This window comes from Sebastes umbrosus, chromosome 21 (genome assembly GCF_015220745.1).
Source record: "Sebastes umbrosus isolate fSebUmb1 chromosome 21, fSebUmb1.pri, whole genome shotgun sequence".
Taxonomy (NCBI): Eukaryota; Metazoa; Chordata; class Actinopteri; order Perciformes; family Sebastidae; genus Sebastes; species Sebastes umbrosus.
The window spans coordinates 7,703,286-7,729,306 of record NC_051289.1 but is presented as its reverse complement, the minus strand read 5'-3'; the positions used below and the strand labels follow the sequence as shown (position 1 = coordinate 7,729,306).

Below are 26,021 nucleotides of genomic sequence, written 5' to 3'. Positions count from 1 at the left end.
CACATTTAAGAAGCTGGAATCAGAGAATTTTTTTTTGTTTTCTTAAAGAATTACTCAAAACCGATTATCAAAATAGTTGGTGATTAATTTAATAGTTGACAACTAATCGATTAATGGTTGTAGCTCTAGTAGTAGGATAACAAACTGTACATTTGTTTTGTCTGTCAATTACTTTTTGGCAAGCAAAACAAATGTGTTCATGCATAGCACCATATAAACAGGAAATAGTTCCTTATTTGGTGTAATAACTTATGGTTATTTCCGTATTTTGTCACCTTCATCAAATGTGCAAAACTGGTTTGTGTTAAAGACGGGGAGGATACTGAGTTATTTTATAGGTAGGTTATTTTCAAATTCCTATATTTATGCATACAGCAGTGGGGTCTGGGAATGTGTATTTCAAGCAAAACATATGATTTGGTAATCACTGGGAACTAGTCAATCATTTCTCAAAAATCAACAATTTTTTTTATAATTTAATGACTATTTGGGACCCCAAACAATGAGTTCCTTAAAGCCAATGTCAACAAAACAAGGGTTAATAATAAAGCAATTTATTTGCCAAATAAGAATGCCTATACAGTATATACAGTACGTACGACAGTCTGAATACTACCAGGAAAATGCTTGGCAAAACAAAGTAGATGGACTCCCAGACTGCATGGAAAGTGAACAATCATAACTGTATTCTGTAACACACGCAATGATATAACGAGGGATTCCTGACCCCTCTGGGCAATTAAATATACACATTGCATTACCTATAGAAAACAACAATAATCTGTACACCGTTGTATGTAAAATACGATTGCACAACCCAACAAGTCCCACAACATGTCTATATTTGAATTCAAGCAAGGCCCTTGCCGCTTAGTCTTGATAAAATAACATAAAATAATGAACTCTGTATTTTTGGCAACTCCACTAGCACTCGACAGACGTTTTTTCATCCTCGCTGCTGAGGAGGAAGAGTTCTCCCGCGTCGTTTTCCCTTGTTTACCAGTAAACACATGATGGTTGTTAATACACCGGCTTGAATTGATGATGCAAAAACTATGAGAACTGAAGAAAAGGTCGGAAGACATCACGGTATTTACACTGATGGATGAACACTTGGAGGTGCATGGCTTTCTTTACAGTGTGCGTTTTTTTAGTGGTGTGCGGGTCGACGTGACGGAGACCTCGTTACTCTTATTCAAAGTCTGTCGGGGGAGAACCTCTGAAACCAAACAATACTCGGGTCCTCTCTCTCTCCTCTCCAGCACTGTAACACTCCTCTTCAGCAAAGTCCCACATGGAGTGTCGGCTTCACCAGTTCACTCCTCCTGCTCCTCCTCCTCCTCCTGGAGCTCCTCGATGGCGTCCATCTGCGTCCTGGAGCACACCTCGCTCATCGGGGCGGCGTCCTCGCCCTCCACCACCAGCTCATTGGACATCTCGTTGTTTTTCTGCAGAAACGGCGAGAAAGAAACCAGTATAACTGGGTGAGTAATCCAGTCCTCACATGTACATGATAGTATAAAGAGCATGCAGAGCCTCCTGAAACCAATAACATCATATGCTTCTGGTTATCTGCACTAACTACAAACTGGAAACACAAATTGGAATATTAGAAGAGTTGTACGTGAGCACAGTAGGCTCTTTCTGAAAATGGTTAAGTGGGAACATAGAAACACGTGACTGTTCAGATCATAAATGGAGTATATTGTTCTGCATCATGTGCAAATCTCCCGTCAATGAGGGAGTAATATGTGTCAGTATGGAAGTACAGATATGAAGGATGTTTGAATCACTCTTGGTATTACAGGAATAGTTCAACATAATACATTTTATATCTGCGAGTTAGATGAGAAGATCCATGAGATATCTGTCCGTTAAATATGAAGCTACAACCAGCAGCCAGTTAGCCTAGCACAAAGACTGGAAACAAGTGGAAGCAGCTAGCATGGCTCGGTCCAAAGGTAACAAAAGTTTCTTTCTTTAAAAGGAATAAAGTCAAGCTGTTGCCAACAACACTCTATTCCCTTGACCTCTGACCTCAAGATATGTGAATGAAAATGGGTTCTATGGGTACCCACGAGTCTCCCCTTTACAGACATGCACTTTATGATAATCACATGCTGTTTGGGGCAAGTCATAGTCAAGTCAGCACACTGACACACTGACAGCTGTTGTTGCCTGTTGGGCTGCAGTTTACCATGTTATGATTTGAGCATATTTTTTATGCTAAATGCAGTACCTGTGAGGGTTTAATTGATTTCCAATAATAAATATATACATACATTTGCATAAAGCAGCAGATTGACCCACTCCCATGTTGATAAGAGTATTAAATACTTGACAAATCTCCCTTTAAGGTACATTTTGAACAGATAAAAAATGTGCAATTCATTTGTGATCAGTTACTTCCATATTCAAACTAAACACAATGCTCATAATAAGTGAGCAACACGCTGATGGGATTTGCAGAAAGCAACAGAATAAGGTGTGCACTCTCATGTTTGCAATGACCTCAACGCAGGTGTTCTCACCTGTTGTCGATAAACATAGCACGCTGCTATGGCAACCATTGTCGACTCTCCTATGAAACCGGCCAGGAGGGAACCAACCCCGAGCGTGGCCCCGTGAACCCTGAAATACAAAGGATCATAATGACGCATTATTTTACAAGTAAGGAAGTGAATCATCCTTCTGTTCCTGTTTCCAGGAGTAAAAAAGGAATCAGAATATAAAAAGCATTCTACAGAATAACCCACCATACTGTGTGAAATGGCACAGTAAGCCTGAGTCACAGTGCTGACCTCTGTGACCCTGACACTGTTCTCTGAAGTGTTGACTTACCCCATATAAGGCAGCACAACTAGACTGGTGATGAGGACAATGATGCGGAGAACCGAGCTGGGGGCCAGCACAAAGGTCTTTTTCAGGGTCATGAGCCATCCAGTCAAATGAGCCCGAACAGTCACTGAAAACAGACACAAAGTGGAAACATCACCCCACTGGTCCGAGCTACGCCTCGACTAAACCCGCAGCAGGAAGGAAAAAGCAGCTTGAAAAACATCTAATGGAGTGTCTTACCCGGCAGCGGAAAGAAGGAGAAGATTCGTAGCGGGACCACACAAAGCTCAGCGAAGGCGAACTCCACCCCGATGATATCAACCAGGATCTTCTCTGATATGTGCGGAGTCCAAAACATCACGAAGCAAAGCTGGACACAGAAATGAACAAAAGCAAATTAATTTCTGCGTTCGCTGCACCACAATAGAGTCGCCCGGCGCTCCTCATTAGATTTCATTAGTTCATTAACTCAAGGGGGTATCAGATTGAATGTGGGAGCTTTGAAGCTCACATTAAACAAGCGAGCGAGCAAACACACGACAGACAATGTTATTGTTTCTGGAAGCAGTCGCCAAGGCACGTGCAACATTATACCAAAGCATCTCAGAGCTGTTACCGTATTATAAGCACGTATTAAACAGAAGTATAAACCTGTCTGATCTGAACATGAATGATACATCCATTTATTTAAAATTGTATTAAAATCCAAACTTGGAACGAGCACCAAGGGGCCTAGAGATCCATAAAAGGTGTTTTTCCAGAATATTCATTCAAAGCAAACGCAAATCTAACAGCTATGCAAAAAACTACTTAATATTAAAAACCTCCAGACTTTCCAGCAGTCCTCGCTCATTTCTACCTCTTTCTCAGGCCAGTCTGTTGTCAATAAAGCTGATTTCATCCCTGTCTTTGCAGTCCAGTCACATATTATACTCACTAGCCCACTGAAACTTGGATACGTCCGAAAAACACTGCTACTCCAATCATGCTTTCTGTTCTGGAGGTAAAACACGCATTTCTAATTTCCGACAAATGCAAATTCACCCAAATTATCCCCTCTATTTAAAACCGTTCCTTGTTTGAATACCACCAGCTGCGGTCAGAATCTCTTTCATTGTTATTTACTCTTCAACAGGACAGTTGTGCAATTTTGTTGATGAGTTGGACATACTGTTGTCTTCCATCCCTGAACACTGGCTTCAGGTACCTTCCCCACAATGTTTAAGCAGACTCAGGTTACCCATGTTTAGGGCTGCACGATTATGGCCAAAATGATAACCACGATCAATATTGAGATCAAGATTATTTAGAGATTTTAGGGACAACAGAGCGCTGCTTTCACTTCCATGTTATGCTCCATTCCAACTGTCAAAAACTCTAAATTGTTTTAATTTCCCCTCTCTAATATATATTTTATATAGCTGTGAAAACATCTCATTCAAACAGCTGCATTTATTCAAGATTTTCGCCAAAAACTACAATTTACAAGATTACATTTGAACGCATCATGATAGTTATTATTTACCATTGTCCAATGTTTATTTTTACTGAGTAGAGCTTAAACGCACCATAATGTGCTAGCAGTGAGCAGCATCATGGGACTAAATTACAAAATAATAAGAGTCTGATTTAGTTATTTGTACCAAATGTTTTTAGGGTTGTTCCTCCACGGCTTATTTTGGACTTGCAGTTGTGACAAATTGCGAGCTTTGTCTTCTTCACTCACACTGAAGAACTTCCAAACAGACGACATGTTGTGTGTTTGCCGTCGTAAAAAAAATGTGTTTATTTAACGTGTCTCTATGATTTCATACATATGTTGTTCTTTTCTTTGTGAATTTTCAGTACAAAGTAGTACAAAAGTTAACATCGCTAATTCTTCCCGCCGGTTGTCCGCCATGTTTGTTTACACTAAAGTCACATTTGATCGCGAGAGATTTCGCGAGATTTCCGGTTTGGTGAATCAGGAATTTTGTTGTTCATGAATGTCATCTGTTATTGAAAAAAACCTGTTAAATTTAACCTAACACGTCGTTATGTGTGGGGTCTCTCACATTTTCTAGTGAGGGCCAGCCTTAAGACGAAATTGGATTATACCTAATTTGTACGTCACTTTAGACAAAAGTGTCTGCCAAATGAATAAATGTTAAATTGTCTTATGCTGCTGACAATATTCTGAATACACTGAAGCACATATCTCCCAGACTAATGCCATAAACCTTTCACCATCTCACTCTCTACGCTTAGAGAATTTAACATGGAGTAGGAAATGATGAATTGCTCAAAAGCCTTTGATGTGGTTTTGTGGTTTTTGATCCCCTCAACCAAAATATAGGAAAAGATTACCTGTACCTGATGATATCATTTGCTATCGCCTTACCGTCTATCATTACTTTAGCGAGATGGAGGCACATAACTAATTTGTTTGGCTCAAGCGAAACCGCCGTCTCCCCCTGACTCAGCTGTGGTTTGTCTAAACAAGGTGAGACATCCACGCTCGCTGCCTCGACAGTCTGTTTTCATAAAGTTGCAGAACGGTTCGTTCTCAAATACCCGTTTGTCTGCCTCCATGTGCAATCAGAACAAGCCCCGGCATGAGAGCTGTCAGATTGTGTTTTCAACCCCCACACACACACACACACACACACACACACACACACAGCTCTGGAATCCCACATCTGGAGTGCAACCCTCCTCCTCCTCCTTCTCCTCCTCCTCCTCCTCCTCCCCCTTAAAAACCCAACCTTGGCCACAAACTTCCTGTTTTTCTTATTCGGGCTGTTATGCCAACTAACTGGGGCAAAGGTTCCTTTTTTACTTAACCTTGATTCACTTCGCAAATATGATCGGAGCGCCTGGATCATGCAGTGGCATAATTATGCAACATTTTGCTGAAAAACAAAATCACAGAGCAGCAGCAGCAGCAGCAGCAGCGTACATACTGTAGTGTGACTGCAGTGCTCATTACTAAGCAGAAAAAGTACACCTGCAAGGGGCTTTAGGAAAGTGTTAACTGATATGTTTTACGTGAATGCCTATTTTAATAAGCTCGTAAAGCTTGGGTGGGAGTGTTGAGGGTGAAACAAAAGGCCCTTAGCCTCTTCACAAATTCCACCCTAATGTGTCTCCCTCTCTCTGCAACCTGAAACCACAACAGGGCGGCAAAGGAAAAGTACATTCAGTACGCCTGCCACTAAGCTGTGAACCCCCATCACTCTGAGCATTAGTGCACCAGCATAATTAACTTAGGACCGTTTTAAGTTTAGCCTTGACTCTGAGAAAGCAAGTCAAGTTCAGAGATTATTTAGTGGAGCAACTTTGACAGAAGTACATTTGGCAAAGCTCTGCAGGAACTGTGTCACAACATGTTTCTGCAGGCACTGAACTAGTTTTGTCAGTCCTGGAAGTGAACCCTGACCGTACAGTACAGTGTCTCTCAATCTGTGGTGCAGCAGGATTAGAAAAAGGTAAACATAGCAGAGATGTTTTGGGGAAAACGTTCTGCCCGTTGGAGATGTGTTTTTATCAGCATGGGCAGAAATAGATTTTACGACCCCAGAGAACAAGCCATAATACATATATTTTCAACAAGTTGTTGAAAATACATGGTTAAGCGGTATAATCAGGTATTTCTAATGTATTTTTGAAAGAACTTGCTTTGCATATGAGGTAGTTGTAGGACGCCATGGTAGGAAAACTGACACCAACTGTAGGAGAGGTCAAATCTCAATGAAGGACACCACAGACTGTAAACAAATACTCTACAAGTGTATAACTGCCTATTATGAAAGTGAATAGTGGAACTCCATGCTGGCTGTATCAACTACCAGGGAGGGTCCATATGCTTGAATAACTGTGTCTACATTACAGCAATGACTGAAAGGAAACTGGATGACTTCAGTAAACCTTAAGCAACATTTTAATGCATTGTTTAGCTAATAAACTGTCAGAATATAGTCAGCATTTTCTCTATAATTTATAATGATATGACAAAGAGAAAAGATGCAAATCCTCACATCTGAGAAGGTCGAGCCAAACGCCTAATCAGTCATCAACCCTCTAACACCAAATATCCGCTGCTGCCGTTATAGATTATAATTTACAGCCTTCAATGCACATTTTTGCACATTTGTAGATTATACTTTATAGTCTCTAATGCACACTTTTAGGTTATAATGTACAGTCTTTAATGCACATTTTTTAGATTATAATTTACAGTTTTTAAAGCACATTTTTAATACTTTAGTCTTTATTGTACACTTTTAGATAATAATGTACAGTCCTTAATGCATATTTTTAGATTATAATGTACAGTCTTTAATGCATATTTTTTATATTATAATTTAGTCTTTAATGCACATTTTTTATATTATAATTTACAGTCTTTAATGCACATTTTTTATACCTTACAGTCTTTATTGTACATTTTTATATTATAATTTACAGTCTTTAATGCACATTTTTTATACTTTAGTCTTTATTGTACATTTTTAGATTATAATTTACAGTCTTTAATTCAGTTTTGTGTAATATGCACATATCATCTGTCACTGTATGTACATATTGTACTATGTCCACACCTGTCACTGTAAATATAAATCCTACACACTGTACATACAGTATATAGATATATATAGTATCTTCACATGTACATACTGTACATAATCACCAGTCCATGTATATCTAGCCAGTTTTTATTTCTTTGCACTATTTGTATTGTTTAAAACTTCCAGAACACTTGACTTGTATATAGACATTTTATTTTTATTTTTGTATTATTTTTTATTTTTGGTGACTGTTGTTCCTAGCTGTTATTTATATTCTGTGTAAGTTCATTGAGAGAGCTGCATCAAAATCAAGAGTCAAAATGTATAAAACTATAAAAATGTTTGGCAGTTTTGTTTAATTGTTGCAGATTCATTTTTCCGTCATTTGATTAATCGTTTCACCTCTAAAACCGCATTCATTTTTCCTCAAAAATTCCAGCCAGACGTTCAGGATTGTTTCCACACAGAGCATGAAAACCAACTGCTAACCACACCTTCTTTCTGAGATAATTCCTGCCATATTCTGAGAGTAAAAGTAAGCGCCTTAAAAAAAGAAGCTCATCTTACCGTGAGTGACAGAGCCAGACAGCAGAATGTAAACTTTTTAATATGTGTCTTGGTGACGGGGGTGCCAGCGTTCAGCTTGTTGCTGGGATTGTTCTGTTGATGAGAAATGAGAAATATTAGTGGCGTAAACTGTTCCCACTGTAGCAAACACCAGTAATGTGGGAGTGTGGATTACCTTGTCGAAGGCGGGGTACACTGCTCTCAGCTCAGTTAACCAACCGTAGGGCATGTGACCTACGGGGTATGTGGCCGTGAGGACAGCCACCGCCTGGAACCACAAAGCAATAAGTCACCAGCACGCCACCACTTTAATGTCGAAAATACCATCGTTAAATTAATGACAGCTGTCCAACAATAGCAGGCATGGAAGCAACACGTGCGTCTCTCACTTTCCCAGCGGCATGTGGCTTTTTTTTTTTCACAAGTTTACGATTGGATAACAGCCTGGAGCTCGTCATTGTGCCCCGAACAACAACAACGGGCAGTGTCAGGCTTTACGCAGGAACAGTAGCGCCATGTAGGAATGTTTTCACTCAGTGTAATCATGCCCTGAGTTCCACATGAACATGGTGAATCACCCAAACCACTGGCAGCCAGTGTTGTCAATGATTTCCAGTTGGTTCTGGTAAACAGCTTTGTATTGTCTCTAGTAGTTTAGGGTCTCTGTGAGCCAGAAAGCTCCAGAGGGAGTTTGTTAGCATCTGGCTTTTCATCTGCAATAACTTGAGGGAAAGCTGTAAAGTCCCTCGTAATGATGTCGAACCAACAGCCTATAATTATACTACTATTACTATCAAGTCATTTCTGTCAGCTTTATAAATAACATCCAGATTAAATGTAAAAAAAAAAAAAAAGAGTTGGTCACTTTAACAAATTGCAGGAAAATGCTTTCTAGAAGGAGAGTTCAGATACGTTTAGTGAATTTAAATTACCTCTGTGGCATCAGCGGTCCCCTTGAGGTCGCGAGACACAAAGAGGTTGACGATGGGTCGGCTGATGCGCTGAGTGGCCAGGATGAGGGCCAGGGGCCACCAGAAACTCAGCATCTTCTTGATAGTGGCATCGCCCTGCAGGGAGCAAAGACATATCCCAGAAAATAAATCACTCTTGTTTTAGAAAAATCCTTATTTTATCATTACAAAATTCAACTAACTCCATCATCCTTTGAGTTCAGGTAAAAAGGTCAATACACTTTTTATTTTTCTCCTTTAACAAAAACTAAAAATTTGAACAATAAAAATTAGGGCTGGAACACATCTATTTCCCGATTCAATACTATCAGGATACTTCGGTGCCAGTTCAACATGTATTGCGATTTTTAGGTATTGTGATTCAATATTACGATTTATTGCACTAGACCATGGGAAAAAAGTTTAATCAAACACTTCTAGGGGCTTTTTACTTTGGAAAAATATTTAATTTAATACAGTAAAATGTTTGATTTTCAGCATGTATGTAGACAGAGATGTCCTGAAGTCAAATACATCAGTCTTGTCAGGGATTATTTATTAATTATTTTTCCAGCAACCCAAAAATCAAAGAATAAAGACATTTCCCTCACAAATTAGTAGTTTCTTTTAGTTTATAAGGGACATGTAATGTTTTATACTTTCGGTGAATATAATCCAATCAGTCTTATTTCCACATATGTATTTTCTATATACAGTTCCATTTGTTAACACATTATTTTGAAAAACGGACGTAGTCACGCGTGTATACTTCCGCTAACTTTGCCAAGTCCATCGCTAGCTCACGTTAGCTTCGTTCTCTTTATACATCCATGGTCAGCTCCATCGGGGCAGTTTGAGTGCATTAAACATAAATGTCAGTATATTGGTGCTCTACAGTTGTAGCGTCGGCCCATTTGAACACGGAGAAGAGAGTGACGTCTGGCTTGTCTGCATGTTACCGCAATGCGATAACTTTTCATGTCTATGACAGAGTTAGCATGCAGCTTTAGCCATGATGTCTAGCTCTGCTTTTCCTGGTAATGTGTGAAACCCAAAGTGTTTCCATACTTTACTGTATGTGTAGTGTTTACCACTTTGGATTTAATTGGTCGTTTTCAGCTCACCTCGGCCCGCTGCGGTTTGTTTTGGTGACGTATACGGAACGGATATGACGTCACGTTACTCAGACTACAACAATAAAAGCGGTAACTTCCTCCTACCTCTGCATAAACTCAAATGAAGCAAATATATCGATTCTGGCAATAAAGAAATCAATTTCAAAATTGCGATACATTAGTGAATCAATTTTTTCCCCCCACCCCTAACAAAAAGACAGCACTTACGCCCACATCCAGTCCGCTAGAGTCCGGGATGTTGTCGTGAATGTTACAGTAGTAACCCAGACCGACGATGCTGAAGCGGACCAAGGCACCCATATACAGGGAGAGGATGGGGATGAGTAGAGGCTCCACACACTCCAGGTTACTGTGGAGGAGAATGGCCACGAACACAATCTGCAGGAAACAAAAAACAGCGACGATTAATATCAACCAACTAACTCTCTTTTCTGCATTAAATTAAAAATACTAAATCTTGTTACCTGGGCCACAACATCAGAGATGGAGGCTGAGCCTACTATGACGCTGTACTTGTGCTTGAGAAGTATCCCTGCATGGATCCACGCCTTCAAAAACAGAACAATGGGCAGCGTTATCCCAAAACAAATGCTCTATTTTGGACATTTTCTCAACCACAGCTGGATGACAAGGCTATAGAGAGTTTAAAGCAGCAAACATTATCACTTTAAACCAGCATGGATGGAGGATTAAAAACCAGCTATTTCTAGGTCAGGTGTGTTTAAATCTACTACTATAGTGTGGAATAATCCTTCTATACTGTGCCACTCACCATTGCATCCAATAAAGGGAATGCAGCCAGGTATAAGAAAGCCTTTCTTGTCTTGCGCCCCACAGATTCATCCACATGGTGGAGCTTATTAATGATGTAGTATCCTAAATCTGTGTAAGCTACAGAGAAAAAAAGAGGAAGTGAGTAGAGGTTATCTGTTTTGAGCAGCAGCAGATTGTGATCTTCCCCAGAATGACAGTAATGAAAAAGAAGGTTTGCCACAAAACACCAAAAAACGTCTGCGGTTTAAGCGCAGCGTGTCATCCCGCGTGTGCACAAACAACCCCCTTTAAAACACACACCTATCAAGATGTGAAGGATGAAGGCGATGGCTCCGGCCGTCACCATGCATAACACCGCCTTCCTCCGGTCCCTCCTGCTGTTGACAAACACCAAACCCACATTTTTGAAGTCGCTCATGGGTCCGGTGAAGAACTTCATCAGGGAGTAGGCCAGGCCGTAGCTGGCCAGCATTTCGATCGCATCCTCTTTGACTGTGGCTATGCCCCTGTTGAGGGCCTGGAAAAGAGATCACGGAGAGGGTTAAGGTGTCAGGTGGAATGAGAGAGAGGGGTTAGAGAAGTTCAGTATGGCAGCGTGACCAGCCCACATGACCATGACTTAAAGGTCCCATATTGTAAAAAGTGAGATTTACATGTCTTTTATATTATAAAATAGGTTTAAGTGATATATAAATACTGTGAAAGTACCAAAACAGGCCAGATAATAATGCATACAGTGCACTTTCATAGACTAAGCTACTGGAGTAGCAGCCTCTTCTGCACTATATTCAGTTTTTTAATAGTCATGTAACACAGCTGTTACCCTGCACTATATTCAGTTTTAACAGTTTTCTTCATCTCCTTGTATTTTTATAGCTGGTATATTTTTTTGTACTTTGTACTTTGCACTACTAACTTTTTTACTGCCTTTTTACTAACATATTTTTGCACTATGGAACTGTGATGCTGGAAACTTGAATTCCCTCAGGATCAATAAAGTTATTATCTATCTATCTATCTATCTATCTATCTATCTATCTATCTATCTATAAATAACACTCAACCCACGGAGAAATACACACAGTCCGTTTTCAGAAACTGTGCGTTTGAAAAAAGCCGTTAGGATTTCTGTCCCTTTGTGATGTCACAAATCTACAATATTTAGACCATTTCACAGTTTTAAACGTAAACATACTAACTGTGTCCCAGTTTATTTCCTGGTTGCAGTGTATGTGAATGACATCAGCTGACAGGATGTAAACATGGACCCCAAGCTGTTTCCTAGCAACGCAATCCCGTTGCCATTCCGTTGAAATGCGCTAAAACGGAGCGTTACAGACAGAGCGTGAAAACAGGTATAAACAGACAGACAGTATGAGGAAAATAATGTGTTTTTTGAACATTAAAGGGACTGTTTGTAACTTCTTACATGTATAAATTACCCGGGTCGGTGTTCCATGCACGCTCGCCTGTGGCTACGCTGTTCAGACAAGACTCCAACACAAACTACACGGAAGCACCAAAGTTATATCTAGTGAAGCCCGTCTTGCTAACCAGTGTTGGCTGCGGTCGGAGTACGCGGGGGAGACCGTAGCTTTGGTCTCCAGAGCCGGAGTCTCTGCTGTACTCTGCTCCTCTGCTCCTCTGCCTGCCTGCCTTCACTCAACTCGCTCCACCTCACGTGCATGCGCGCACACTACACACTGCAGAAGACTTCGTAGCTCTGAGATTATCTAGTGAATAGATATCTAGTGAATAGCGCAAACGTACAGTGGACGTTTGCGCAGAAATAAATGCTGCAGCTCCTCCAGACCAACAGAGGTTTCCCGTGTCTTGTGAAGTGACGGGGCTCCGCGGAGAGAAACGTTATCGTCTCCGACCGGGGGCCGGTGTCTCCCGTTCTCTCCGGCCGCGGTCGGGAGGCTGAAGCAGGAAAAGCCAACACTAGGATCAGCAGTGATTCATGGAGAGACCTTCGTCTGGCCAGCTATAACTTTACTGCCAAGCAGGTGAAATACAGAGTGATATTGTGGTTTTAGCTGACGTGTGTCGCCTCACTGTTTTGAGCGATGCTCGTTCATGTCTATGTAGAGCGAGCACAAGCGCGAGCAACAGGACGCTGACTTCCGTTGACTTAGCGGCCACAGGTGTCGCTGTTAACAAGCATTTCTGATTCTTACAAACAGTCCCTTTAAAGCATGTAAACATGTTCTAGCAGAAACCCAAAAATACAAGCATGAACCTGAAGCATGAGATGTCTCCTTTAACTTTATCTCTATAACCAGATGGCTCTCCACAACCAGCCTTGCATTGAATAATGTGCTTTACAGTCACAATAAAAAATAGACCTTTGATGTGCACAATCATAATGTCTGGACAGGAAACACTCCATTCACATACTTCCCCCTTTTTTTGCAGGACAGTGTGTACTATATTTAAACCAGCTAAACAGAGACATTACATAAGCTTAATCCTAACATCTACCCAGCCACAATGTGTGTTCCTTTTAACTCTCGCACTATCTGCTGTGGTTGAGAGAGAGGACAGGAAATGGGACTGAAAGGATCCACCATGATATCCATAAACAAGGCCTCTTTAAATTCAGATTTTCCTGATTATTAAAATATAAAATCATGCCAAACCCAGCCCCAATGTGTGTCTTTTTAACTCCATCTGCTCTGGTGTCTCTCTGGTAGGAAATGGGACTTATATATGAAAGGAAATATACATAATCCATATAAACAAGGCCTGTAAATTCTGATTTACTGATTATTTTCTGCATATAAAATGTCAAATCATGCTTGTTTTGTTTAGGGAGAGGCTTGATAATAAGATATAAAACCCGCAGTAGCTCAATGACAGTGACAGAAGTGATAAAAACAGAATAAACAAGAGGCCTTTTACCTCCTTAAATAATGTATATATACTGGCTGTCTTCACTAGCTAGCTAACACAAGCCAACCGTCGCCAACCGTCGCCAACTGACAAACATTTAAAAATATTTAAAAACAGCCGTTAACAGCGCGAGCAAAACAGCCGTTAACACTGAGAGCATAAAAGCCGTTAGTTACCTGTTCGCCGAGGTCGATGGCAACGTTGGTGATCGCCAGAGGCACCAGAAAGCGGATGAGAGGCCAGTAAGGAGTGAGAGATGGAAACTCCACCATAGTACAAGCCGGGAGGACAGAGCGAGGGGCATCTGCCTCGGTCTTGATTGATTAAAAAGGAAAATTACAGGCGAAAAAGGGGAGAAAAAGGGAGGATATAAGCGTCTGGAGCGCTTCACAATGCGTCGATGCTGCTGCTGCTGAACGGAGGCGAAGGTCAACGGAAATCTCACACAGGCGCATCTTCCTCGCAAATCATCATCACAAAAAGGGGGTGGGGGTGGAGGGAGACGCAAGCGGACATAAAAAAAAACAGCGCCGAATTTGAGAGAGGAAGCGTCTCAAGGTTTCTGCCGGGTCAGATTTTGGATAAAAGCGATAATTGGATTAGTTTAGCTCCGTTTTTTGACTGCGCCGCATTTGACTGCGCTCCGGTTGTTGTCGACCTTCTCCCCGAGGCTGGAACACAACTGCTGCCCGCACGTGGGGCCAGGCATCCCGGCCGTGACATCATCAAGCAAGTCTAAACCTGGCTGGTATTATTATCACAGCCTGCACACACACACACACACATGACTGCATTAATGTGTGTTTACATTAGAGCAGGAGCAGAGAAACTGTGTTTTTCTGAGTACGAATTGCTTCAGCTGGCATGTAATGGTGGATAAGCTAATTATTTTTTGGACAAAAAAAAATCTGTACGTACAATGCACTAAATATGGTAAAATTTGAATGGAGTCTGGTACAAAGATGGTCAGCTGGATTCAATGGACCTAAATGTTACAAATATATCTTAACAATAACAGGAGAATAGTTTGATCTCATACAAGTCGTTTTTTGTTTACATCCTGTGAGGACAGAAATGATATGTAGAATAAACAAATAAATGGTATGATATGGCAATATCTAGTGAAATACTGACCCCTGGTGGAAAAAGCAAATTAGTTCCAAGACATGTCTACTTTTATTTATTTTAATGTTTTTTTAACAGGAGCATAGAAATATAGTGCTGTTCTGAGTACGAATTGCTTCAGCTGGTATATAGTGGTGGATAAGCAAATCATTTTTTGGAATATTTTTTTCTGTATGTACAAGGCACTAAATATGGGAACATTTGAATGGAGTCTGGTACAAAGATGGTCATCTGGATTTACATGGTGATAAACCCCCATGGAGAGGAGAATAGTTTGATCCCATACAAGTTGTTTTATGTTTACATCCTGTGAGGACAGAAAGTATATGTAGAATAAACAAATTAACCTTGATATGGCAATATTTAGTGAAATACTGACCCCTGGTGGACAAAGCAGATTAGTTCCAAGACATGTCTACTTTTATTTATTTTTAATGTTTTTTAACAACACATCACATTTGTTTTTGTTGTTTATTTGCATTTTAAAAAATATATATTCTATTTTAAGAAATTATATAGTTATTTGTTCTGAATGCGTATTGCTTCAGCTGGCATGTAATGGTGGATAAGAAAATAATTTTTTGGAATATTTTTTTCTGTATGTACAAGGCACTAAATATGGGAAAATTTGACTGGAGTCTGGTGCAAAGAGCTTCAGCTGGATTTACATGGTGACAACCCCCCCATACACCTAAATGTTACAAATATATCTTAGAATAGTTTGATCCCACACAAGTTGTTTTATGTTTACATAAAAAAAGGACAGAAATTATATGTAGAATAAACAAATAAACCATGATATGGCAATATCTAGTGAAATACTGACCCTGGTGGACAAAGCAAGACAAATTAGTTCCAAGACATGTCTACTTTTATTTATTTTAATGTTTTTTAGCAACACATTTGTTTTTGCTTTTATTTGCATTTTTAAAATTTGTATTGTATTTTAAGAAATTATATAGTTACAGCGCATACGACAAAATAGAATAAAATAAAAAATAAGATAGAATAAACCTGGCTGTTATTATTATTATTATTATTATTATTATTATTATTATATCAGCCTGCACACACACAGGACTGCATAATGTGTGTTTACATTAGAGCAGGGGCATAGAAACACTGTTGTTTTGAGTACGAATTTCTTCAGCTGGTATATAGTGGTGGATAAGCAAATATTTTTTGGGAATATTTTTTTCTGTGCGTACATGGCACTAAATATGGGAAAATTTGAGTGGACTCTGGTGCAAAGATGAGTCAGATGGATTAACATGGTGATAAACCCCCCATATACCTAAATGTTACAAATATATCTTAGAATAGTTTGATCCCATACAAGTTTTTTTATGTTTACATCCCTTGGGGACAAACATTATATGTATAATAAATAAATAAACCCTGATATGGCAATATTTAGTGAAATACTGACCCCCGGTGGACAAAGCAAATTAGTTCTAAGACATTTCTACTTTTATTTATTTTAATGTTTTTTTTAACAACACATCACATTTGTTTTTGTTTTTTATTTGCATTTTTAAAAATTGTATTATTTTTTAAGAAATTATATAGTTACAGAGCATATGACAAAATAGAATAAAATAAAAATAAGATAGAATAAAATAATAATCAATGAAACAGAGAAGAAAAACATAATATTAATTTAAAAAATATTTATTTTTGTTTTTTATTTGTATTTTAAGAAATTGTATAGTTACAGAGCAAACAACAAAATAGAATAAAATAAAAAACAAGATATAATAAAAATAATAATCAATGAAACAGAGAATAAAACATAATATTAATAAAAAAAATACATTGCATTTGTTTTTTAAGAAATTGTAGTTACGGAGCATACAACAAAATAGAATAAAATAAAAATAAGATAAAATAATAATCAATGAAACAGAGGAGAAAATGTAATATTAATAATAAAAAAACACATCACATTTGTTTTTGTTTTTTATTTGCATTTTAAGAAAGTATATAGATACAGAGCATACGACAAAATAAATAAAATACAGATAAGATAATAAAATAATTATCAATGAAACAGGAGGAAAACATAATAATATTAATAACAATAATAATATTAATAATAATAATAATAATAATAACACAATATTTGAGAAAAAGTCAACAAAATTGTAGATAAGCATGCACATCAGTTGCAGTTAACTGATAAAATGTAAATTTTATGAATTTATTTATTTTATGGGCTGAAAGTATGTGTGTGAGATCAGAGTCTATAAAGACAAACAAAACAACCGTGTACTCTCTTAAATGGACTGAATTTTACCTTAATATATGTGTAAACTGATACATATAGTTACTTTTGTTTATGTCTCATAGCAAGTGAGTGTGTGTAAAATAGAAGAGCGGTTATGCCGATAGAGACAATTTGATTCTAATCAATTAATAATCCGTCATTATTTAGACTTTTTAATCAACCAGGAATGTTAACAAACTGTTTCTTGCAAACACATGTCGGTCAAAGACAAACGTACTCATATTAATGGGGACTTGATGTATGTATGTACGCACTTGTGGTCCTGCCAGGTGTGCAAAAGTTCTGCTCTTTAAAATTCCTTATATGTGAAAACTTGACAATAAACCTGATTCTGATTCTGGTGCTTAACAGAAAAATAAAATGCTGTTTCACTCATCAGAAACTGATTTAATTGTGAAAGATATAAATTGCAGATTGCATTTATGTTGTGCAACCTTTGTTTGAGCATAGAACTTCATTTTGACCTTGGAAACAGTAGTTTGACTAAAATAATAATAAAAAAAATCTGTACTCAAGGTCAGTTTACTGCAGTAGCAGAAGTTTTCTACCTGAGAAGAATCCTAAAGAATAGTTATTTAGCCATTAATGTCAGACTTGAAATACACTGCATTCTCTGCAGTCTCCCTTTCACGCACACATAAATAATGTCTATTTACAGTTAATATCAAGTGGAAACATGCTACTGTTGTAAGAGCTGTTTTGAATAATGTTCAGTCAAAACACAGAGTTGTTTGTGTGTGTGTTTGGCGCCTGAGGGAGCTTTGGTAGTGATTTTAACAGTTGACACAACCTTTGATAGCAGACATGCCTCTCCTCTGCAGCTCTAACTGAAGTCAGATGTTTACTAAAGAGCTTGTACCTGCAGGTACACTTTGTGTGTTAAATCCTAAAGCTACAATATAAATCCTTTTATAATGTCAGGATTTCATTACGTCTAACTCAATAATAGAGGACTTTGTGGTTTTCTTTTGAAAGTCAATCATTGACTTTTACAAGCAGGTTTTTAGTGCAGCGTACATCCAACTGTGTGTACTACTGCTCATTTTGTGTTATTAAATCATGGAGCGGTGCCCAGGTATCCTCGTATAAATGTCTTTGAGTGTGTATGTTGCAACAGTCGGGGCCCCACATATATATCTGTATCAATCATAATGTCATGTAGTTCAGAAGAGTTGTTTTTATTCTTACAGTAGCCGCAGGTGGTGTCGACTCAAGATCACTGGTATTGGCATGAACGTGCTCATTTTACTATACATGTTCCACGACTTTGAAAATCGTGTTTACAAGTTTCCCAGATTATAAAAACCATCTTGTAAAAATATATTCTATTGTGTGTGTTTTATGGAGTAGGAAGCCGTCTTTTTCACAAGTTTGCTTTTTTCATTTGCTTTTAACATTTACTACAATGAAGACATTTTGTGTTTTATGGTGCTCTGACTTCAGGAAGCATATTTGGCTGCCAAACATTTAGCAGGCATTACAAATTATCCAGTAATTTAAGTATTGGCAGCCAGAGATTAAAAATATAGATGTTACTAAATTTTGTCAAGACCTTGCAAGGTTTTTAAGAAAATTATTAGTGTGAAATAACTTAAGAATTTCAAATGAAAACATGGTAGTATACACATTAGTTGAATCTTCAAATAAATGCTGTGCAAAACTATAAATAGTAGCCACAGTATGGTGTGATGTAATATAAGTGGGATTTATATCTGTTAATGAATGACAAATGTAGGCGAGGCAACTTTATTTATACAGCACATTTCAAACACAGTGATAATTGATTTACGTAGTCAAAGAAAAGCATTATAATTACATAAAAAAGTAAGCAATAAAACAGAATAAAATAAACTGAGATAGAATAAAATTAGATTTTTGAAAAAATTATGAAATTAGATCAAATTAAATTAAAAAATACTAATGGAAAACAGCAGAAATACAGTTAGAGTGCAGTAATAAGTAAGTGCAGTAGAGAAACCAGTCAATCAAAGGAACAAGAGAACAGCAGAGTTGTTAAATGTTGAGTTTTTATATGTAGATTTTCAGGTGATACAACTCGCCCTCTAGTGGAAATTTAGGGGGGCAACAGCTGTCAGCAACAGTACCTGAGAATACACCTGATTCAGTCATAAACAGTTCAGTTTAAAGTACATCAACAGCTAAACCCTGAAAACTACCCACCCTCCACAAAGTGAACAGTATAACTTCGTCCTCATCAGAGACATTTTATTCAGCACCGATGTGACCTGATGATTTGTCAAAGTCCCAATAGATTACATCCTTAAGTATGCTCTTGTGTACCCAAATGATATGTGCAACACTATGAAATACTACAAATTATTTACTTTTTCATCCTCCTACGTATTAAGTTTTTATTGAATGTAAAAAACTTCCTGCACAATAATCCCTTTAACCAATGTTTCTTTATTAATATATTTTTTAATGTCATCAATGGATTCCCCCTCATTTTATCCCCCTTTTTTGTTCTTTGAACTTATTTATATGTTATTGTTGTTGTTTGTATTTGATTTATCAATAAAGTTGGGAAACAAAAGTTGAGTAGGGGACTTTCTGCTTCTGTTACGACCTTTATGTTCGGTAACTCATGTCTCTAAAAGTGAGTTAAGTGCTACCTATATGAATGTGATCAGTTGTTTCTTAAATGATGTTGCACGACACAATAATATGCAAAAACCTTTATTTCAGTGTCATCTAATAATAAGTGAGAAATAATGTGTAGAATGAAAAACATGGCTTTTAAACACAGATCATGAGCTTCATTTAAGGAGTGGAAACCTCCTCTTGGATTTTCCAACTTCAGGAAAAATATTCAAATTTAGCATCAAATAAAGCAGCTGATGTTGAGTTGTCACAGAAGGAGCGTATCATTGTACCTTAGTCATGTACTAAACTACAGAGAGAGAGGAACTGGCAGATGTTAGTCAAAGAATGATGATATGTGAGTAAACAATGTGGAGGTTGTCTTTCAATTTAGCAGTATATCACTCACCTGCTGATTTACTCTTCTCTCCTCCCCTTAAGCTTTGTGATGGAGGGTCATCATCTCCTGACGTCTGGCTCTGGACCCCAAATCAAAAACAAAACATCACAAATCCCGACAGCTGTCATCTTCATCCCACCAATTAACAACACAACGACTGCCCTACCTCACCACAACCTGACCTGTGCCTCTCCACAGAGCACACCTGCACCACAACTCCAGATACAGTAAGGCAGCAAAGTCCAGTGCTCTTTGTAGTAATATATTATCTATACTTGCTATTTTATCTATCATTCAGTGTAAGGGAACTATTAAGGAAACTAAAAATGGTTTTAAGTTACAATACTGCGGTTTAATAGAATTTCCTATTTTTGTTATACTACATTTGAAAGTCTGCCATGACCCTGTTGACCTCTGGGAGGAGCCACCTGTGCTGTCTGGAGTTAAACGAGTCTCATGTGAACTCAATCTGCCTTCAATCAGTGCTCCTATCAGCTTGTCAGGAAGGAGGCTAAATAACTTTCCAAACTTATGCTAAATTTTGGCGAGGAAAAACTGGCATGGTCATTTTGAAAGGGGTCCCTTGACCTCTGACCTCAAGATATGTGAATGAAAATGGGTTCTATGAGTACTCATGAGTTTCCCCTTTACAAACATGCCCACAAGGGTTCAATATGGGTTAAAGGTTATCAGTCTGATAATGCCACATGTTTGTTTAGTTCCATTTATGACGAATACATGGAACTGATCTCTTATGTTATACGTCTTTCTCGGAATAATCTTGTGTTATCAATACACACCCGCCACTACAAGAGGAAGTTCATGTAAAAATAACGTTCCCATTCTAGTGAATTCCGCTGGCTCCTTCCGGTGCCTCATATATCCGATACTTGATGCCCCTACAGACTCCAGCCCTGTCCAGTTAAGTTCCACCTAAAACAACTATCATTGTTATAGAAAGCATGACAAATTCCATCCTATATCTATATCTATATCTATATCTATATTTATATCTATATCTATATCTCAGAAAGTATCAGGCATTTATATGGGAAACAGAATTATTTTAAGTATTAGTCACAATAAACAGGTTTACATATGCTACCATACTACCATTACTACAGTGGGCACAATAATAATTTGAGACCAATGCATGTGAGACAATAAAATTATAAATATGTAATAAAATAGAATTAAAAGCTATAATAACATTACTACTAAAACAGTGTGAAGTAAAAACTAGATTAATAAAATAAATACATATAATATATGTATATACTGTATATATACAATTTATACAAATTAAATATAATAAAATAAGTGATTATGAAATTACAATAACATATAATAAAATTATACAATTAAATACAAGAAGATAAGTGATTATTAAAATAACAATAAAATAAAATTATACAAATTAAATATAATAAAATTAGTGAATAATAAAGTAACAATAAAATAAAATTATACAAATTAAATAAAACAAGTGATTATAAAATTACAATAACATAAAATAAAATTATACAAATTAAATGCAATAAGATAAGTGATTAATAAAATAAATTATACAAATTAAATATAATAAAATAAGTGATTAATAAAGTAACAATAAAATACAATTTTACAAATTAAATATAATAAAATAAGTGATTAATAAAGTAACAATAAAATAAAATTATACAAAATAAATATAATAAAATAAGTGATTAATAAAATAACAATAAAGTATTTTAAAATTGTACAACTTAAATACAATAAAATAATAAGATAACCATTGTTAATCAAAGGCCTAGCTGAATAGGTAGGTTTTAAGTTTACATTTAAAGGTTGGGGTAAGGTGGTGTCTTGCTGCACATGTGCATGTTTAAAGACAAAATCAATGAAAATGTGACCATAAAAAAGAACAGTTGGCTGGATTCTTCCAGGTAGATAGTGGAGAATAAATTAAGTATTTATCTATAGCGACTCTCTCTTTTATTTTGACCAGATTTAGTCTTAGATTTGGCAGGAAATCTTCTTTGCACAAATCAAATCTTAACACCCAAATGCCAAAATGTGAGTCTGTTGCTATGAACACACTGCAGGTCAGGTCCTGTGGCTGTTATACAGGCTGTGTCAATAACTGCCTGTTGTCACTGTCAATAATTAATGACACAATTAGCTCTTGAGACAGATCTGCCATGCTCTCACTGTCGACTGCTTAGTTGGCAGCCTCCATCTCAGCGACTAAGCTTAACAGCTATTGATTTCTTGCCTGATATAGCGAGGCATCGTGCTGAATGTGTCCTGACTGTATGAGACGCAGCACATCCTCTATTCATCTATATATGTGTCTGCTGACGATGTGTAAGCCTTTCAGTGTATGAATGAATTTAACATGCTGCCATGGGACTGATGCAATAAGTCAGCATCCTCTCCTCCTCTTCTGTTCCATGGCACACAGAAGAGGAAACGACTGGCGTGGCGGGGCTCGTATAGTTTGCTGAATGTGCTGTATGTTTGAGGCCACAGGACGCAGGACGTTGGATTTGTGGTCAGAAATACGGGAAGTTCAGGGAGGAGGCGAAAGAAGGGCAACAGGTGGTGCTCAAAATCAGACTCATTCAGCAGTTATATATCGAAATGAGTTCAATGGAAAAGAGATAGTAGATCACGTGCTGGATATAAAGATCGATTTAAAGGAACAATGTGTAGCATTTAGGGGCATCTATTGGCAGAAATGGAATATAATATTAATAAGTATGTTTTCATTAGTGTATAATCAACTGAAAATAAGAATAGTTGTGTTTTCATTACCTTAGAATGATACGTTTATATCTACATCGTCCTCTTTAAAGAGTCCGTCATGTTTCTACAGTAGCCCAGAACGGACAAACCAAACACTGGCTCTAGAGAGGGACATGTTTCGGTTGGTTGCAATCTGCAACCTCACCGCTAGACGCCACCAGATCCTAAACACTGCACCTTTAATAAAAAAAAAAGGTAATATATATATATCCACTCTACACACTAAAACTATTGCAAATATTCCTTTGGCAAAATCTTCTAGTTTTTCTTACATTTCAAGGGTCTAATCTTCAGATTCTAGAGGTGTTAAATACGTCCTTTCTGTGAGAATACTTGCTTTCTCTTTGAATGTGACTTTGGTGTAATTTTCTCATTTACTGTTCCCCTACACTCAATTATATCCCCCTGTAGTGAGCAGAGATTGCAGGCCCTTATGAATGATTATTTTGCACCATTACTGGAAGGTGTAATGTCATAACTCTTAACTGTTTACACCTATCAAAGAAGAAGCATTGCTTTTTTTTAGCAAAATGTTAATACACTTTTGTACTTTTGGAATATACGTGGCTGTCAGGAAATGAACAAAGGTACTATTCACAGTTCGGCAAACAAACATAATTAAAATCAGAAATCGTGGCATCATGTGTATCCACATAGAGAGGAGTCTCAAAAAAGAGATGAACAAAAATACCTTAAAAGAGACAGATGTTAGTTTGGGCCAAATTCACAATTAAATCGGTATTGAAAACGTCTGTCTTTGCATGAGGTTTTGCTGTAATTTTTTCCCATTCTGTACACTATCATTAACGTGTCTTGCCAAGAAGCATTGCTTTGCATTGTGGAACTTTTTGAGGGCACTGTATATGCATAAATAACACTTGATTATAACGATGTAAAGTAAATTTAGTGCACTAGGAAGCAAATAGGGAGTGATTTCTGACTCATTGTGTTCCTCTCATGTAGAATGTGATTGTGATTAATCGATGAGTCGATCATCAGAAAATGAATCACTGACGATTTTGATTGTAGATGAATAATTAAAGTTGTTTTACAGCTTCTCAAGTGTGGGAATTTGCTGCTTTTCTGTTTTTGATTGTTTTTTCATTGAAAACTGAACATCTTGTAGTTTGGGCCTGTTGGTTGGCTGGACAAAACAATTTGAAGGGACATTTTTCATTCTTCTGTGACATTTTTTTAGACTAAACAAATATTTGATTAATTGAGAATATAATCAACCGATCTTCTTATTTATTCCTTATTTAACAAGTTTATTGATACAGCATCGCTCACAGACACCAGTCGAAAAGTGATTCACAGTAAAATTAAAATAAATAGAATAAAATTAAATAAAATAGAATAATAAAATAAAATAAACATGTCTTATATAAAAGCAGCCCGATCTCCTTTGAGTGTGAAATGTGCATCGAATTGTGTAGTTTTTGGTGCATTGTGGTTGTTTTACTGCTAAGGTGGGTCATCTCAAACAGTTTACAGTTAGCAGAACAATTTGGTTTCTGAAGTCATTTAGCCATTCAATGTTCAGAATGAATGACACTGTCAATCCACCTTAATGGCCTACTTTGATCCTTATAATATAGATTTATACAGCACTTACATTCAACTGATGTATGACATGTTATAGCACTTTTTTGCAATATTTATCATTCGCCAAACTAAATAGGAATTTCTGCCCTTGACATAAAATATAAATAAAACCTCTGTATGTTTCTGTGTCAATCAGAAGTGGTAGAACCAGTTCTACTGAGCACCTTCAGCCTCCACTTATCAGAGGAAGCGATGCCAGCAGCTCTCAAAGCTTCCCTCTGTGTCCCCAGACGCTCTGAAAACACAGTAACACAAGAAACATCCGGAGCCGATAAACACAATGACCACAACACATGAGTCTGGTGGTTTATGATCGCTATCCTGCACACAGCATCCTAAAGTGAGGAAAGGAGAGAAGGGAGGGAAAGGAGGAAGGAATGAGTACAGATGTTATTTCAGTTTGGGTTTTCTTTTCCAACTTCCTCTGGACTTGATAACAAGAGAAATCTCTCTTCTCTCATTTCCTATCCTCTTGTCTCCTTCTCTCTGCTCTCCTCCATTTGTTCACTCAACTATTGATTCATTTTTTCCTCTGACGCCTCAAAAAGTGGACACTTATGTGCCAATGAGACATTAGTGAACCACATCCCTCAGTGACACTCCTTATAATAATACTAATAATCTCAATTAGTCTTAAAGGAGTTAAGAGTTAAAGGGACCAGGTCTCAAAAAAGTGAAAATTTAAAGAGAAATATTGTGCATTAATCTGAAATTTTATGTCAGGTTTTTTATGATTCCATAAATTTTTTTCTTTATTTTTTTTCTAATGATGGAAAATGATTTTGTATATAGTAACGTAACTAACTAACCAACTTCACTGTAACTGCAATGGCAGTTACTGCCCTTTTTCCAGAGGAAAACAGTAATGTTGCAGGTATACTGCATGTGTTTTGTTTAAATGTGAGGTATAGCCTTGTCATTTTATATACTGTATGTTTTATATATGTATTATATATGGCCTTTATTTAAACAGGTGTTGTGGTTGAGATCAAGACCTAAAAACATACAGAATAAAACACAGACATATATCTAGGGCGTAGTTTTTGTTTCAGAAGTAAAATTTGTTTTTATTCTAAAGAATTTGGTTGTCATGCTTTCTATAATAATGATGCTCTACCAAAAAGAATGCAAAATATTAAAGCATAAACTCATATAGTCACCTATAAGTTCCTTGATTTTTTTTTTTTTTTAAATTTTATCCAACAATGTTTCCTTGATATCTTATGTCCAACAACGTAAAATTCGAACTACTATTTTCAACATCTGGTTGATGAAAATTGGAAATGACGTCCTTGAATTAAACAATTACGAGTGACATTTAGAATCATTACTTAATAATCTTTAAGTACATAATTTAAGGGCATGAATGTGCCAAATAAATGCATTTTAAAATAAGTTTTTAAGCTCATAAAACTGTAAAAATGAATGGTGATTTTGCTTATAAAGGATAGGTTCATATGTTGTTGTTTTTTATATCTATCTATCTTACTCTCTTGTACATTGAAAGGC

The 26,021-nt window shown here is 37.2% G+C and overlaps 1 protein-coding gene and 1 long non-coding RNA gene across 2 annotated transcripts; one reads left to right on the top strand and one right to left on the bottom strand.

Moving 5' to 3' along the window:
• Positions 1-463: 463 nt before the first annotated feature.
• Positions 464-14,378, bottom strand: ankha (ANKH inorganic pyrophosphate transport regulator a). Its single transcript, XM_037756639.1, has 12 exons — positions 13,884-14,378; positions 11,113-11,329; positions 10,811-10,929; positions 10,503-10,586; positions 10,246-10,416; positions 8,885-9,019; positions 8,128-8,220; positions 7,953-8,045; positions 3,079-3,208; positions 2,842-2,965; positions 2,532-2,631; positions 464-1,448 (listed from the first exon to the last, which is right to left on the bottom strand). The coding sequence occupies exons 1-12, from the start codon at positions 13,977-13,979 to the stop codon at positions 1,317-1,319; spliced, it is 1,494 nt and encodes a 497-aa protein (XP_037612567.1). The 5' UTR covers positions 13,980-14,378; the 3' UTR covers positions 464-1,316.
• On the top strand, positions 14,320-22,914 carry LOC119480440. The gene is made up of 3 exons (XR_005204926.1): positions 14,320-14,455; positions 20,162-20,347; positions 22,564-22,914. It is a non-coding gene; the product is annotated as an uncharacterized LOC119480440 (long non-coding RNA).
• Positions 22,915-26,021: the final 3,107 nt, after the last annotated feature.